At 41.7% G+C, this 18789-nt stretch overlaps 1 protein-coding gene across 9 annotated transcripts in view; it reads right to left on the bottom strand.

Moving 5' to 3' along the window:
- pcdh9 (protocadherin 9) overlaps positions 1 to 18124 on the bottom strand; it is a 984999-nt gene extending 966875 nt beyond the window's left edge. For all 9 annotated transcript variants that reach the window (XM_062977296.1, XM_016992271.2, XM_062977299.1 and 6 more), the window contains exons 1-2: positions 17990 to 18124; positions 13454 to 16608 (exon numbers count right to left, since the gene is read on the bottom strand). In XM_062977296.1, the coding sequence (XP_062833366.1) occupies positions 13454 to 16495 (3042 nt within the window). In that variant the 5' untranslated portion in view covers positions 16496 to 16608; positions 17990 to 18124. The remainder of the gene's footprint in view (positions 1 to 13453; positions 16609 to 17989) is intronic.
- Between the last annotated feature and the right edge of the window lie 665 nt (positions 18125 to 18789).

The raw sequence follows: 18789 nt of genomic DNA, 5'->3' as shown, positions 1-18789 counted from the left end.
AGGCCTTATATGCTCACAGTTTTTGAGAATATTACTTTTGTGGCCATTGACACACACATACAGCCCTGCTAATTCATATGGCTATTTCCATGATGTTGGAAAACAAGATTACTTGGGGACACATCCAGCTATTTTCCTATAGTTGGATGTGCCACAAAGATGTCATCTGCAGAGAGCTGATTAGGACCCCCAGAGATCTTACCAGATGCCTGTCACTGCATGTTCAGCTACAGGAAAATGCTTGGACATAGTCCTGCTCATTCCCTTTCCAACAACACCAAGATGGTATATGTATGTCACACTGCTTGTAAGGTGATTTTTTTTTTGGTTGGGGGGGGGGGGGATTGCAGCAGGGCATGTAATAACAGAAATGCACATTATATCTATTTTTGAAAAAATTGAAGGAACACATTGCCTCATTATATAGTACTAAGATCTACAGTATGTGCTCTTTTACAGGTTTATCGTACAAAAGTATGGAATAGTGGTCTTACTCCCCTACAAATGTTATCTGCATTGATTTCTCAGCTATAGCATCTGTGAATATTTCAAGAACGTCTGGACTACCTTCTCAGGTGGATGATCCCTGGCTATACCAACTGTACCTCATTATTGTCCAATATGCGATGACATACGTATTGTGTTATTGTGTTCATTATGGCAAAAAGGAGCACAGTTAAATACAATAGAGTCTCACTTATCCAAGCTAAACGGGCCGGCAGAAGCTTGGATAAGCGAATATCTTGGATAATAAGTAGGGATTAAGGAAAAGCCTATTAAGCATCAAATTAGGTTATGATTTTACAAATTAAGCACCAAAACATCATTCTATACAAAAAATTTGACAGAAAAAGTAATTCAATATGCAGTAATGTTATGTTGTAATTACTGTATTTACAAATTTAGCACCAAAATATCACGATATATTGAAAACATTGACTACAAAAATAGCTTGGATAATCTAGAGGCTTGGATAAGCAAGGCTTGGATAAGTGAGACTCTACTGTAATGGCAAGGATACTGTCTTTTGGGGAAAGTGATCCCATATTATTGGGCCCTTTTTGCAGAGAAATGCCTTGATAACTCATAAGGAATGGCAGTGCCTGGTTCTGCAGAACACAGCTTGAACATCTTGGCTACTTAGAACAAAAGCAATGTCCATGAAAGTTTGAAGTTTCAGGTTTAATGGTTCCTGATTGGGCAAAACCTTGAGAGGAATCTACAGGAGTTCTTGTGTCCTCTGTGTTTCACAACACACTGAATCATTTTGACATTTCATGAACACATTTGTCTGAAGAAATATTTTATTGAAAAAACAAAGATCCCAATTATTCTGATAAGCCCTGTGTACAACCAGTTTTACCCAAAGGAGCTCTTTTCTGGTGTTGTTAATACCTGCTATTTGATCATTATTTGACTGTAACTAATAATAATTTTAATAATTGGTAATATAAATTATGGATATAATCATTATTAAGTATATATGGAGCTTTGGTATGCACAACCATTTCCCATATTCAGAAGAAGCAGCTAAAATGAGCTACAGCACTGTCATTTGCCTGTCTTTAAACTAATCTCTGTTATCTGAAGAGAGGGGAGGGTGCTAAAATAAAGCAAAAATGTGCCATATAATGTTTTCCTCATTCTTCATTCTTGCTGACTGACAGCCCACAGGTTTGAGGCATACAAATGGTGAAAGGGGGACGGGAGTAAAGGAATGTTCTTTTCAAACTGAAATGTTTGACAGACTTAACAGCTTTTTGAAATGAAACCTGATGAAATCGCAAATAGAAAAAAAAACCTATCTCTACAGTACATGAGAGATTACATTTCAACAGGCCAGGTTTACTATCCATACACAGATGCAGATTGGGTTTATTTATTTATTTCCTCAAGACTTGGCTTTCTAAAATAAAATCAAAACAGCTACAACTGTTTTATTTTACTGTATTCATTTGATGTATATGCTGTTTCCTGATGTTCTGAATATTAATTAGGAAGGCTTGAATACAAAGCACATTTGTGGGTTGCAGTTGTCACAACCCAAAAGCATTTTAAAATCTGTTGCTGAAAAGTCCACACTGTGATGTGTTCTCGGTTCATCTTTTGCCAGCAATAGCACTGGAATGGGAAACAAAATACGGGAAGGGTCCACTCTTCTTTTCATAACCAAGGGCCAATCCAACAATGTATATGGTCACCATTTGAACTTGCAAAATCAAGTGAGATGCCTTCCACATTTGAACAAACTGCCACAAAATGAACAAAAGAATAAGAGCTTTAGGATCACCTCTTCTCTCTGCAACAAAGTGGTGTCATTTTTCTGAGCAGTCAAATTGCTATCTACTTTAGCTTCTCCATCTCCAGTGAACACTTTGTGTGATACAAGCAATAGATATTTGTCAGTGTACATGAGTCCTTGATTTCAAAATCTAAGGAACATCACATTTAATATGGGCCTAAAGCAAACATACTAGATCTGCTGGAGAGTGTGTGTGACAATCTTCCTTCTATTCCCTACTATACTTTGTGTTATCTGAGCACTTGCTGTAATTGGTGGTTCTCAACCTGTGGGTCCCCAGGTGTTTTGGCCTACAGCCCCCAAAAATCCCAGCCAGTTTACCAGTTGTAAGGATTTCTGTGAGTTGAAGGCCAAAACATCTGGGGACCCACAGGTTGAGAACCACTGCTCTAGATGATGTCCCAGTCCTAAACGGCAGGTTTTGACAACACATGGTGGCCTGCAATGGAAAGTGCAGTTTGACCATTATGTTTGAAATATTAGAAACATCTGCTGTTCAAATATGCAAACGCTGTCGAAATGAAGGACATCAAGTGTCAGATTAATAAAGTAAAACTGATGAGAAATAACTGCAGTACAGAAATACAAGTGTGAACTGGACCTCAATTAGTGAACAACACACTCCTTCTCACAAATAACACAGTCTCCCACAAAGTCACCTCTGTGTCTAGAAACAAACCACAGGATGGATGGATGCTGTTTTTCATGTGGAATTGTATAGCTGGAAATGTATTACCCTAAGTGTCAAGTTATAGCATTTTTGCACAAGGGACAAAAAAATTATGATCTCCCAGAAGGGGGGCAGAGACATGAAGTACTACAATTAACTGGGAGGGAATCGGAGAGGTCAATTTGGGGAGGCATAGCTACATGAAATAATTTGAAGAGAAAAATAATTCAATTCTGAAAGGTAGGTGGAAAAGGCAATCAAAGAATGTGTATTGGTGGGAAAATCAGAAATGCCTTGTGTGGAGGCAGCCAAACAGGAAAAGAGATTAAATCTATAACATTTATAGCAGAACTCCATGGAACTTAGTTCTAAGTAAATATGTGCAGGACTGTACTATAAGTATCACTGCTCAATTAAGGGAAGATTCAAGTAACTTTCCTAATGAATTACTGAGACTTCAATTTATACAGATTGTTTAAATTTCCTTCCTTGATGATCATGAAGAAAATCTGAACAGTCCATTTTAACGATGCATTGTTGGACTATAGGGAGAAGAAAGAATGTAGGACAGAGTAGTAACTTGAGCTGGTCAGCTCTTTACTTAACTGAGGTCCTGACCCCAAAAGCTCTATTTCTGTTATCTGCATATCAGCCTAACAAAGATTAATTCAGTTGTCTGGCAAATACTGCAGGCACATTTCAAAAGAAACAATAATCCAAATCAGCACAATTTTGGAATCTAGGGTCATGATACATTGGTACTGCAAACAAAACCACAAATGTGTGATAAACTATCAAGCCGCATTGGTAGATCCAATTCTCCAAGACTAAGCTTCTTTGTTTCTCTTTTTGCAGAAGTGAAGAAAAGGAAACCACAATTACTACAACTCATCTCATGAAAGTCATATTCTATAGATTCTTTCTTCCTTTATTATTTTTTCTTGCAACTCCTTAAATATTTACAAATCTTGTTTTGAGAGAATATTTGCATATAATGATTGACACTTTCAGCTCAAGTGTATCAAGTAGTAAATGTCAGTTGGACGTACATTACTTTTCAAACCAATTTTAAAGGAGTGTGAGTGTGCCCAGAAAGAGGGGAAGGAGGGACAGAGTGAGAGTCCATTGCCATATTTGGACACCAAAGTAACTAAAATAAGCATCAGAGCATTTCCAGACAAAGGTCTCTTTATGTTAACAATCAGAAGGCACAATGTAGCTCTTCCATCTTTTTCTCTTTAACAGATTTTCTATAGAAAAAGAAAAAAAAAGGAAGACACTGTAGGGAAATGGGGATGGGTTATTACTGGTGGAGGACAATGGAATCTGAAGATCTTGTGAAAATTCAGGGAATGATGTAGGACAATGACATGCTGAATGTACCACAATGGTTGAATTTTATGAAATGATATTGTATATATTACAAATAATACTAGTAAAAGAGAAACAACCATCCATCCCCCTTTCTTTCTTACACCTCTGAATCCATATACCGTAATGTGCCAAAACATGCAGACAATCCATGAATGGCAAACCATATTGCCAAAAATTTGAAATATTTGCTCCAGTGTGGCAATTGGCAATACTGATGTCAAAAGGGAAGTGGATCAACCACAAGATTTTGTCTAGTTTTTACACTTGTTCTTAGCCAAAAGGCCAAGAAGAGAAGTTTTTGCCTGATGTTTGAAGGAATTATCCAGCTAGGTCTTTTTAAAGTTCAGTCTGAAGTAGATTTGGAATTCCACTGAAGTGAGAACACAAACCACTCCTGACAATGTCAACGTCAACTTCCTCATCCATTAACATGCACCATAGTGTAACCTAAGCACACATCCACATTTATTCTGTGCAAACCATTCACTATCCAGGGATCCTGAATCTGAAATGCAAGGCAAGCCATAATACAAGTCACCTGGTGAATCATGTTTTGGACAAACATAATTACACTGAAGATAATTTCAGAGTAGAACGTATGAGACCTCCTGTCACCTGGTTATGACCAAGAACTGTAGGAATCAATGATATTTCAGCTTGTTGGAACTAACATTTCACATTAGTTTTCATACTATCAGCCTTTCAGATTCTTACTTGGAAATTCCACTACTTTACTCACTAGGGAAAATGCAATAAAATGGCATGGGCACACTTTGAAACCCAGAGAGCCATTAGTTTGGGCAACCAAAACCAATATTATATCTTTCCTCTTCCATTTTGGGTTGTTTGTGGGGGTTTTGCTGTCCTTGTGGAGATGTGGGTATGTATCCTAATACTTGCTAATATTAACTTGCAACATTTTAAATATTCAGGTAGCTGTTTGTACTTTTTTTTTCAGCTGAAAACTGGAAGGTCAGTGAGCTGGACAGAAAATGGTTGCCCCAGTGTACACACTGTACCTTCCATAGACAACATAATCCCCACCCCTGAACAAGAGCCTTGGGCACAATACTAATCACTCTTTTTTGGGGAAGTGTAGTAATGTCACAAACCAAACAATGGGCTATACTTCTGAGCACACATGTAAAGGATTGTGTTGTTTATCAATAATAACTTCAGTTGGTTTCGTGCCAAGCATTGTAATATAAAGTGCATCATAACACATTCAACGCACTACAAGTACCATTGTGAAAAACGTTCCATTGTGAGAGTATGAATTGGGCAATTGTGCTTATTTGATCCAATTGCATGCAGCAGAGAAAACTAAGCAAAACAAAATCTGTGCCCCATTTTCCATGTTAGAAAAATAATGTGTTTTCATTCATGAAGAATCAACTTATATCCAATACTTTAAGTCAATATTAGCAAGTTAAGTGGTCCTCTATGACACCCTTTCCTGCCGAGGCTCAACTGATTCAATCACTGTGCTGAGAAAAGAGCAGAGGGGTTGCTATATATCTGAAGGATGAGGCCACTTTTGAATGGTATAGGAAGGTGTTTTGGATATAAGATGCCACTGCATATACAGATCTCTGTGCTTTCTGGTGTTTTTCCAACATTTCTTCATACTTAGAATTTGCAGCTTATACAGACTGCATGGCAAGTGTACAGAAAGGAAAAGATGCAACCACCAAATTCATAGATTATTGAAGGTCCCATTGTCACTTACTCCCATATGGTACACTGAGGTGTATCTCTGCCTATATATTATTAATTATACAGCCCTGTTTATTTAAGTGATGCTTTGGAGTTTCAAACGTCAAACCAGGGGGGTAGCAAGCCCATCATGTACTTGATTCTAAGAAGCTACAATTTAAAACTGACAGCATAGAAAACCACAGAGAGAAAAAAAATAAAAAGTAGCTGTTTTTCACAAAAATGTGCATTACCAAACACACATAGAACTCTTTACAGAAATATTAAAACATACCATTCCTAATCTTTCCTTTTCTGTTTTCCCTTCTGACAAGACATTCCACCCCATGAAATGTTGAATGTGTCAGTTAGATTACTGCCCTAAACCAAATTTTTACTCAATTTTAGGTAAAGTAGAACTGTGTACTTTAAAAGTTGTCAAATGTAAATGGGTCACTGTTTTCATATCTTAAACATCTGTTGTTTATACCCAAGAAAGCACACTGGGGGCAAGGAAATTAATTCCCCAATTGCTGTCAACTGAGTTAGGAAACAGCAATAAACAGCTTACTGTAAAGCCGCTAGCTACAATAAAACTGCTGTCAATAAAGTGCGGCTGATATGGTTTTGCTGTGCCAGAAAAATACATCCTTTGAAAATGAAAATCTGAAATGGTAACGAGAAGATCCTTCCTTGTCCCTATACACAAAGGAACTATATCACACAACATTCTCACAGCACTGAACTCTTAAGATCTTATTTTTTTCTCCTCCATGAGTGATAAGATTTAAGAAAGTTATACACTGCACATCAATGCGAAAACAAACCCAAATGATTCAAGCACACATAAAAATGCCACACGTATCGGAAAAGAAAGGGAAAACACACACACACACCAAACCCACTAAATTAAAGAAAAGGGCAGTGAGAAGCTTCTCTCTTTTCAAAAAAGCCTCATTCTAGCTTAGCATTTCCAGTGCTACTATTGAAAACAGTATTATCGCTTAAGGTTATATTCCAATTTCCATTACAACCTCCTGTTTTCACATGCTTTTCACTACCTCCCTCCATACACAAAAATCTTCTTTTCAGCTGAAGTTTTCCACGCTTCGTCTCAGCTGAAACATGAATTTCTTGAGACAGTTGAACAAACCTGCTAACTCTTTAAGAAAAGGTTATATAATAATGGGAGAATGCACTGCATGTTTCAGTCTTAAAAGTTTTTACTCTGTGTGTGTCTGCATGCGCAAATAAATAAAGCGAGATACATCATATAAGTGCTTTCCTAAGCCAGTCTTTTCCGAGTACTGATTTTCACAGATAAGGAAAGTCCTAATACAACCAATGCATTTCAATGGGAAGAGTATAGATATCTCCCACAAGAGTTGTTTGTGCCTACAAATCTACTTTTATGAGGATATTTAGTAGAGGCTTTGGTGGTGTTTTTATCAGCTCTTATAATACATACAAGGGAACAAACTACTATACAACGAGCCACCTGGGATAAGATTATGCTGTTTTAGTTAACTGTAGGAATTCATCCAGGTGAACTCATTTGTTTTAGGTGATTCTTTGTGTGTGAATGTACCTTCAAGTCACTTGTTGGTTTATGGTGACTCCATGAATTTCATATGGTTTCCTTAGGCAAGGAACACTCAGAGGTGGTTTTGTCACTTGCTTCCTTTGAAACATAGCCTGCAGCATATATTTGTTATTTTTTAAGAACATATTTATTCATTTTAATTATCTATTACTATTGTACAGTTATCTAGAACAATGGTTCTCAACCTGTGGGTCCAGACGTGTTTTGGCTTACAACTTCCAGAAATCCCAGCCAGCTTACCAGCTGTTAGGATTTCTGGGAGTGGAAGGCCAAAACATCTGGGGACCCACAGGTTGAGAACCACTGATCTATAACATTATTTAAAATTCTCTCTTGTCACATTTTAGGGTAGAGAGGGAACTGGTGCATGATTTGGGATTTCATCTCATGAGTGGGTGGGAAAGCAGTGGAAAGAGATGGGAACTATCTTACCCTGTTCCTTTCCGTTTTCCACATCTTCTGAGGTGGCCAGCCATCCCACGTCCTGACCATGTCAATGCCCGTCTTTCCCCCGCTTTCTCCCACTTTTCTCCATCTGGAGTTTGATAACACCAACCTCCAATGAAAGATTGAGGGCTCTGTTTCCATGTGAAGCAGAAACAGAGCCCTATGAAGTACCACCGGAAGTGCCCTTATGTCATGTGATGGGCTCTGTGGAACTCCCATGGGTCTCCTTTTCTGAAGTATATGGAAACAGAGCACTAAACTCATGGGATGAAGTCCCTTAAATAACATCTCCTGGTTTGCTCCCCTTACTACCAACTGCCCTAAAGAAGGAGGCTATTTACACTCCTTCCACCAGTGAGAAAGGAAGTCTCACAGAAGTGAAACAAGGGTCCTGCTTCTGACTGTCACTGCCTCAATTGTTGGCAGGAGTAGAAACACCATTCATCCATGTCCCAGTTGCAACAAGTTATACATCTGTTAAGTTTGACACTGATTTCTGGCCACAATACCTAATACAGTAGAGTCTCACTTATCCAACATTCTGGATTATCCAACACATTTTTGTAGTCAATGTTTTAAATACATCATGATATTTTGGTGCTAAATTCGTAAATACAGTAATTACTACATATCATTACTGCCTATTGAACTTTTTCGGTCAAATTTGTTGTATAACATGATGTTTTGGTGCTTAATTTGTAAAATCATAACCTAATTTGATGTTTAATATGCTTCTCCTTAATCTCTCCTTATTATCCAACATTCTGTCGGCCCCGTTTATGTTGGATAAATTAGACTCTATTGTAATGTGGAAAAATATACATTAAAACCTAGAGGATCTTAAGTGTCACCTTATAAACTTTTGGGCAACGGATCTTTGATAGCAACCCTCCACTTTCTTCAGTGAAGCTGCACCTTAGGCACTCACATTTTCTCATTCCTGACAACATAACTATTTGCAATTTCCATGCAGGTCTGTTTGATGGAATGCTACACTGCTTTTCCTCTTGGAACATACACAAGTATTTTCATTAATGGTAATTAAACTATTGTGTATCTTAGTCATCAAGATGCCAACCCACTGTCCTTCTAACCATAGATGTAGGCTAAGTATCCCTTATCAGAAATGCTTGGGACCAGAAACTTTTTAAATTTGGGATTTTGTTTGTATTTTGGAATATGTACATAATAAGCTACCTTGGAGATGGGTCCCAAGTCTAAACACAACATTAATTTATGTTTCATGTGTAATTTAATCACATAGACTGAAGGTAATTTTATGCTCAAAGTTTTTAATAATTTTGTGCATGAAACAAAGCTTGTGTACGCTGAATCATCAAAAAGTAAACATAATCCATCCTATCTCAGCCCCCCATCTAGACAATTTTGGAGAATTTTGGATTTCAAATAAGGAATGCTCAATTTGTACTTGAATATAGGAAGGACAAGCTTAAATACATTTTGGTAGCACATCTGCTAGAGATGTCAGGACAATATTCCAGCAAGAGTTGTCCAGTGTCATTGTTTAGGAAACTGCACTGGTCAATATTTTTAATTGTAATCATTTGCTTTCTGCCCTAGCAAGTATTAGCATCCAATGATAAATCCATGTTACCTAGAATTCTCAATCAGAGCAGATAAATAAATGGGTTGCTGCTTTTTGATTACAAGAATCCAATGGATCAAGAAAGCTAGGTGAAACCCCAAACTAGTTGAACATGAGACGATGCAAGCCTTGCTGAAAGGAATGTTGGATGTAAAATGTAAAACTCAATGTATTGAAGAACAATAAAATCTTAAGTCTTAACAGCACAAATGAATTCAAAGTGTTAAGGAATTTCAAGCATCCAGATTACATTGTCTCTTAGTTCTGACCTATGCTCAGGCTAGATATTTTATCCACATCTATGATATTTTAATGAAGAGTTTGTTGGTCCTCACACTTTCCTCAGAGTCCACCCCCCATTCTACCCTAAAATAACAAAACAGCTCAGCTAATTTATAACTGGGCTATTATTGCTTTATGGAGAAATTCTGTAAGGAGGCAAAGGCATAGTCAGTCGTATGTAGTGGCAACATTTTCCTGTACAAGTTGAGTGAAAAAAGGTTCAAGTTACATAGCACAGTAGTTCCCTTTCTGATCTTCTGTTTGCTATAAGCAGACTTGCTCAAAGGAACTTTCTCATCAATTATGTCCCATATGTGGCCAGATAATGTCCAAATCACAAACTATCAAGGTCAGCCCTCCCCAGCTTGACACCCTCTTGATATTTTACACAGTAAATCCTATCATCCCCATCCAACACAGGCATTCAATGGTGATGATAGGAATTGAATTCCAACACATCTGGATGGCACAGGATTGGAGAACACTGATCTGTGAATGAATAAAAAGATGAAATCACTCCCTAAACCATCTTATTTTTAAATAGGTGCAATTTACTGGAAATTCTACTGCAAATGTTATATTTCTCTGTTTTCAAGAATATGTCCAGTAAACAGTGCTCATCTTCAATATTTTATGACTCGGTGGTAACAACAACACACACATAGAAATTCTGACAAAAATCACATTTTTTAAAAAAAAATCACATAACTATTTCACTCTCTTCTGAGACTAAGCACATTTCTATGCAAGTGAATCCCACTGTGATACAGGGAATATATTTCAAAGTGTCATGTGTTTAACTGTCGTGCCTTAACAGTGAATGAAAATCATAATGACAATGTACCAGTTTCTCCACACATCTTGCCACCAATGGCTATAATGTGGTGTCAGCCAGTGACATAATCTTCAAAAAACAGAGAACTTAGACATCTGTTTTTAAATCAAGCCTTGTCATGTCAACCCAAAGCCATTTAATTAATTGTTGGTAGCTAGTGAGAAACTGAATATAGTTGTCTTAGTAAGCATTGAAAGGCAAGCTTGATCCAAATTCTTCTCACACTTTTAAAAAAGCAGCTATCTTGTTGCAACTGAAAAAAAACATGCAAGATCTGGATGGCTGTGTTTTAATTTTTTTTTTTTTTTGGATGAGGAATGTGTAATCCTCTAAGTGCTTCTGGGATGCAACCACAACTTGCTATGGGACTAGGGCTAATATGCGTCAAAGCTCATCAACATTTGGAGGGCCACATATTCTCTGATTCTGATTTGGACCATGTTTATTAGATAAAGTTTATACCATCAACAACACCATCTGAATTATTTTGGATTTTATCCATTCTTGTGTAAATTCCAATTCAATAAAAAGACGCTTCCACAAAAACCCATCCATATTTGCACGTGCAAAGTTTTTAAAACTTTAAAGAAAAGGCAGTAATGAAGATGATACAAAAGACTAATGTTGCCTTTTTTTAATGTTTCCCCACCCTGAACTGTCAAGTCTCTTGAGTGGTGCTTACATGCTCTGCCAGGTAAACTGTTTTGTATTTGTAATTTTAATCCCCATTTGACTCCTCAAAGAAGTTAAGACCCATTCTTGTAACAGAGCCCAGGAAATGAGAACTAAAGTGGAACAGATTCATTTAATATCAAAACAACATGACATATCTCTGTAACAAATATAGAAGGGGTAAGATGAATGCGGATATCTTCAAATTTCAGGTTCTGTTGGTTACACAGAGGCTCAGTGACTGCGAGTGTTATTTTTAAGGTGCCTGGACAGAAATAGACAAATGACTACAGACATTACTTGGAGTGCACAGTAGCTTCAAAATATATTTGAGGGATAGCTCTGTGTGTGAGGAAGTTTTCAAAAAAAAGTTTTTAACAAATTTATTCTAAGCACGGGCTTTAAATGCAATGCCTTGTTAACAGAGATATGTTGAAAAGTCAAGATGCCATTTTGAGAAACATAACATAAAGCTTGGGAAATGACTCACGTTGGAGAATGGACCCTATTCATCTCTAGTGGCACAAACCTATGGGGGTTTTTGCCTTGTTCCCTGATTGTTGGACCTTGTGATCAACCCAAACAATCCACCATAACTCTGGAGAATATAATGTCAACAACGATGTATGTGCTTGGTAGCTCGTGCCTTAGGCAACTGGTGCAATGGAAATTAAGTGCTATAGAGCTACAGCAAAACACGCTGGCTTAACCACTGGTCGCTTCAGTGAGACTGTCATTAAATAAAAGGTTTCTTTGGCTTTAGTACGGGTTTGAACTGTCCCTCCCCCCATTTCTTATCTACTGCAGGATTGGCAGGCAGCCAGCCAAAGCCACGTAGTACCTTAGTGCCATCTACAGGCTTAATCTGACATTCTAATTTAGTGGCAAAAGACAAGCACCAGTGAAATGAATTAGACAGCACCACATTTAAATCTTTATTAGCAAGGAATTATTTGACCTAAAAAAAGAACCCGGATAAGCCCCAAACCCCTAGTGCCATTATTGGGGTGAAATATGAGATTTCCCAACCTCCTGCCCCTTCTTTGTATGGCATATTTCACAGCTTTAAAATGAGTTATGACAGATCACTTATACACTTACTAAATATGAGAACATATTTACAGTAGGGTGGCATTTGTTTCTGCATAATTTGTTTATTATTCAAGATAAATGCATTCCGTTTCAAAGTGTACTTTGGCCATTTTGGTAAGAAACACACGCACGCACACAAAGCAGGAAAGAACACAACCCTTTTCTCTAATAGACACACAACTTTACAACAAATCATTGTAAGTCAAAACAGAGGAAGACTTCCTGATAGCTTAGTTATATCCTGCCCAACAAACACGGTGCAACACAATCTTGGACCCTCAGTGAGGACCAAAAAGGAAAAAAAACCCTCCGTACAACAGTAACTTAAAAAAATGTTCCAGATCAGTTTGAACCAAAAATGGGGAGGAAAAACAAAGCATGCTTAAGCCAGCCTCATGTGAAACTTCCACTCTTCTTAAGTTAACACATTTAATCCTGAAAACAGTCAGTTTCTTTCCCCTTTGACATGAATTTGGCAGATGGATTTTTCCACTTCTTCTCCAGTTAAACCACTAAGCTGGTGTGTCCTGGCAGATTTTACACACATATATGTAGGTGTATGTGTGTAAGTATGTGCATGAGAGGGTAAATATATCTGTGCATGAGTGTGTGCATGTAGCTCTTTCTTTTAAAAAAAGATAAAGTTGGTGACTTGCAACTTTGGACCACCATCACCTTCATTCTACAAATGCATAGTCTTGCCCCAGGGACAGGAAGGGGACAGGTGCCCACCCTTTCACAGCATCCCACCTTTCCCTATGCGTAGTATAACTAAGCTAAAATTACAGTGAAAGAAAAGACATCCTGGCACTTTAATACTGGTTGAGTGGGCACTTGTATGCAGTACTTATAGACCAGTAAAAGTGCTCGTTTACCTGTCTGGTGTGCAAGGGGCCCTTTGTCTTGAAGCCTCCTTGGGAACTGCACTCTGAGGCACTGAAGTGGTCTGAACTAGTGGAAGAGCGTTTGGAAAGGGTATCACAACCCCCAACAAAGGTGTTGTCCAAGGGGAGTTCCTGAATAACATGATGCTTTTTCACCGAGACAGGAGTGTCAGGCTTAAGATGGAAAGCAGACTGTGGAGAGGCAGATTTATAATGCTTAGCAAGATCAGGGCTGTTAGGCTTAAAGGTAGTGGGTGGTGCAGGGCCCCAGTCAAATCTTCCTATACTTTGCTCCTCCAGCTCAGCTGGAAGGCTAATGGTCCCGTTGATAGGTTCGTGAACTGCATCCTCGGGTTTGGATTCCTCAATGGTAACAAAATTCAACAGGGAACTCTTGGGAGACTTCCTTTTCTTCCGCTTCTTCTTCTTGTTCTGTTTGTTCTCCTGATTGGGAGACATCCACTCAGCCCCTTGTTTGCTCCTCTGAGCTGCTTTGAACCTGGAAGCGTGGCGGCAGCGGACCAGAACAGTGACAAATATGACCACAATGACCACCATGGCACCTGCCACGATAGCAATCATGATGGTAAGGTAGTCCTCATTTTGATAGGGCTGGCTGCTGTCCCCAATGTTCCTGTCCAAGGGTGTTTCCATAGTCCTGCGGATCAAGTCATAAATGTAAGAGGCATTTCCGGCTGTGTCGTTGACATACAAGAAGACAAGGACAAGGGTGTGCAGGGATTTCGGATAACCCAGGTCACTAATATTGACAACTAATCGATGCAGCCCCACATCAGTAGGAGAAGGTTTCTCTTCCAGGGTAATGTTACCTGTCACTGGATCAATACGAAACAAACCTTTGTTGTTTCCACTTACAATTGTATATTTAAGCTCAGCATTCATCCCCGTGTCAATGTCAACAGCAAATACTTCAGCTACTACAGAGCCAGGGATAGCAGAGAGAGGAACCAGCTTGAAAGAAGTATTAGACGGTGGGTAGATGACCACAGGGCTGTTGTCATTAACATCCATGACATTTATGGTGACTTTTGCAGTAGATGAACGGGCTGGTTGTCCTCCATCAACAGCCTTGACATCAAAGGTGTAGGAACTCTGCTGCTCACGGTCAAAAGAAACATTGGATTTTATAACTCCAGAGTAAGGATCAAGAACAAAGTTGTCATTGTCATTCAGGATGGAAAGAGTCACAGCTTTATTCTCTCCTGCATCAGCATCAGTCACCGTGATCACACCTACAGTGCTATACTTTGGTAGATTTTCTGACACAAAAAACTGAAAGTGGTTATGAGTAAATTTGGGGCTGTTGTCATTCTCATCCAGCACTGTAACGATCACAGCAGCTTGACTCTGCAGGGGAGGGGTGCCGTTGTCTCGGGCTGTAACAGTAAAAATAAACCGCTCCTGTTCCTCACGGTCAAAGACCCGAGAGGCTGTCAAAACCCCAGTCTTTCGATCCAGATCAAAAAAGGAGGCATTGGGGCCAAGCTGATAAACGATGTCTGCATTTTTCCCACTATCCTCATCAGTGGCACTAATAGTGGTTAAGTACAGACCACGACGGTTGTTTTCAGAAACCGACAGCTCAATTACAGGCTGGCTGAAAATTGGGGGGTTGTCATTCTCATCCTCCAGCTTAACTCTTACCAGAGCAGTCTGGTTCAAACTGGGCTTGCCAGAATCGGAGGCCACTATTTTAAAGGTGAATTCTTTGGTGCCCTCATAGTCCAGCAAGGAAGAGGTCTCTAACAAGTACTGGTTGTCATAAACTGCCTTTAAATGAAATGGCACCTCTCTCTCAATGAAACAGATCACTTTGCCATTCACATCAGTGTCCTTATCTGAGACTGTAATTAGAGCAATCTTGGTATTGATAGGGTCCTTCTCAGACAGGTACACTGTGCCATTGATGGGACTTATGATGTACCTGAGATCTATATTAGGAGGGTTATCATTGACATCGGTCACATTGATAGTAACTGTTGCCCGGGCAGGTGTAGAACTGCCATCGCTGGCTAGCACCGTCACCTTGTGGATAGAAGTCTCTTCTCGGTCTAAGGCCCTCTGAACTGTGATCAGCCCAGTTGTGTTATTTAAAGCAAAGAGTCTTTTTGTTGCAGGAGCAACTTGGGCACCAAAAATATATCTAACATCTGCATTGTTTCCTATATCTGCATCTGTGGCATGAAGCTGAATGACAGAGGTACCCACAGGAGCATTTTCTGGGATGTGAACCTCTACTTGACTCTCTTTAAAAACTGGCCGGTTGTCATTGACATCACTTACTGTGACCTGGAGAATGGCGGTGCTGGACTTCTGGGGTGTACCTCCATCTTCAACTTTGATTTTCATCACATAGGTGTCTTTCTGCTCCCGGTCCAAGTTTTGCTGCACAATTAGTTGAGGCCACTTCTCTCCTTCTGGCGTTTCCACAATATCCAATCCAAAGACACTCTGCCCATTCAGAAGTTCGTAGTGCTGCACCCCGTTGAAACCGGTGTCTGGATCCGTGGCCGACGGGATGGGAAAGCGGCTGTTGATCAGGGTATTTTCCGGGATGGAGATGTTGATGACCGGAGATGGAAACATCGGGGCATTATCATTGGTATCTTTCACAATTATTTTGATCTTGATCAGCCGGAAAAAGTCATTGGGAAGAATCACCACCTCCAGCTCAAAGAAGCACTCATTCTCTTCCGCATAAGCGGCTCCCGCACAGAGTCTCTCTCGGTCAATTCGGTTGGAGGTGGTGAAGATCTCCCCGGTGGTGCTGGAGACTTTCACCAAAGGGGAATCTCCTGCTTTGGAGACCAGCCTGTAGACCAGACTGGCGCTGGTGCCGGTGGCAGCATTGATGTGAGAAATGTTCAGATCCTTTGGTATGTTCCCAATGGGGACATTTTCGGGCAGCTCCTCGCGGATGGTGTAGATAAGTTCTTGAGCGACGGCCGAATCCAGCCGCAAGCAGGCAATCAGGGCAGCCAACAGGTAAAAATCCCTCAGGTCCATGATCATGGGTTTATAGCTCCTTCTCAGGATGGAACGGCTTCCACAAGGGAGGGCTGCCTCGCTGGCAAGCAGAGGACTGCTGGAGGCATCACATCGCAGCTCCTGCGTCCCGACAGCCCCTGTCAACACAATCACCACAACAAACACAAAACAAGTGTTATTGTCTCATTTTAACTGACGTCAGATGTAACTGCCAAGTCCTGTGCCACATTCCTGAGACGACAGGCACATGCGGCTCGGCTCGTACATGAGAGAAGCCCCCACCACCTGCTCCCTTCCTTCCTTCCCTTCTTCCCCTGCTCTCTCTCCTTTCTTTCCCCCTTCTCTCACCCTCCCTGGATGTGTGCGAGCCATTTCTCTCCATGAATGCACCAGCAGACTGCCACTAGCCTTTGCACACCAGGGCGCCCGTGGAGGAGAACAACATTAACTAGTTGCAAGATTGAAGGGAGCGGGAGCAGTGCGAGCCATGCCGTTCACACACCGGGAGACAGACAGAGAGACACACACACTGTTGACCAAACTGGTCCAGCACTCCATTCACAGCAGGCTTCTGCCTTCCGCCCCATGCTCCTTCAGTGTAAAAATACAACAGTGGATGAGCTACGAAATAACTGTGTGTCCTACTTTCCCCTCCATCACGATCACCTTGCTAGATTGTGTGCCATTTCTCTCTTCTGCTCGGTCTCCGGAGAGCTTCCCACCCTTTCAAAGCAAGGCATAAATCCAAGGCGAGGGCAGGAGCCCAAATGTCACCTCCTCCAGATGTTGTTGGGTGCTGGGCTTCTCTGTTGGAAGGGGCTGAACTTCCTCAATTGGGGGGGGAGGGGAGAGAGATTTGGGGAAATGGCAGTGCTGCCTGGCACCAACTCCAAAGCAGTGTGCCAGATGTTTACGAAGAGATGCCTTTTTTTCTCTCCCCGTGTCAGGAACGACTTGAGAAACTGCAAGTCGCTTCTGGTGTGAGATAATTGTGCCTGGATGTTTTGATATTTTACCATCCTTGTAGGAGGCGGGCTTGTCTCGTGTCCCAGCATAAGGAGCTGGAGCTAACAGGGGGAGCTCACCCCACTCTGCCCGGGATTCGAAACGCAGACTTGTAATACAGCAAGGGTTTAACCTATTGTGGCTCCTATGATGATGATGATGGCGATTATGATGATTGGTTGGTTGCCTGATTCAAGGAAGAGGGTTTGGCTCTCTTTCCTTGGCACCTATCCATACGGGAGTGAGGTGCGGATGCCCTTCTGGGAGGCTGGATCGGAGAGGGAAAGCAGTCTGGTTCAAACTGGGCTTGCCAGAATACCCCCCCCCCCCCCCGCCATCCGCATCGTGCTCCTTGCCACGCCGCCGACCAGGTATTTCGCGGCCACAACCTTGAAGGCGAAAGAAAAACAGCCGCGCATCCCTTGCCCTCGCCGGCGAGGCTTCTCCCCGCTCTCCCTCCACCATCCATCCACCCATCCATCACTCACTCTCCCCTTGCAACTTTGCACTTACATCGCCGCCCAGGCAAGACGCTCTGCCGCAGGAAAGAGACGGGGAAAGCGGCGCCGGCATCCCACCAGACGCCACTATTTGGGTCGTCGAGAGAGGAAAAAGAAGGAAGAAATCCAAGGAAAAGATCAGGCGGACGCTGCTGCTGCTTCTTCTTCTCCCTCCCGGCTCAGCGATACCAACGGCGAAGGAGCAACTCCCGAGAAGCCGGGACTGGCCATCCTCCTCGACTCAGTAGGATCCTCCTCAAGGCGAGCTGCCCTCCCCGCAAGTCACGCTCCGCGCAATCCGCCTCCCCATCGCCCTCTCCCGCGCCGCAACTTCTTCTTCTGCCCTCAGAGTTGGCAAGCAGGCAGGGATCCAGCGCCTGCCTTGGGCGGGAAGGAAGGAAAGCAGCGCGGAGAGTCAGTCGCTTTCCCTTCCCCGCGCCTCCGTCTCCCTCCGCCGCCTCCTCCTCGGCGCCCGGCTCTCTCTCTCTCCGAACTGGATTTCTTGATATAACTCTCAACAAGCCCACAGGGAGGGCGGGAGCCCACCGAAGCCGCGCCCCCTCCCTGCCCTGGGATTGGTCGCCGAAGAAGAAGGCAGGACTTCGAGTTGGGAGCGGATCGCGGATAGCGCCGAGCTCACGCCGGTCAAAGGCAAGGGGCGGGGAAGCGGCGGACGCGCTGCCTGCTGCTGTGCAGAATGGTTAATGAGGCTGCGGGCAGCCGGAGGGAGCAGACGCCCGGAGAAGCAGCCCCGGCCTCAGGATGCCTGGGACGCTTCGGCCTCCAGTCCCCTCCCGCTTTTGGGGTGTATTC

This window comes from Anolis carolinensis, chromosome 3 (assembly GCF_035594765.1).
Source record: "Anolis carolinensis isolate JA03-04 chromosome 3, rAnoCar3.1.pri, whole genome shotgun sequence".
Classification (NCBI taxonomy): Eukaryota; Metazoa; Chordata; class Lepidosauria; order Squamata; family Dactyloidae; genus Anolis; species Anolis carolinensis.
Note: the sequence above shows the minus strand (reverse complement) of the source record. Positions and strands in the feature narration are given on the sequence as shown.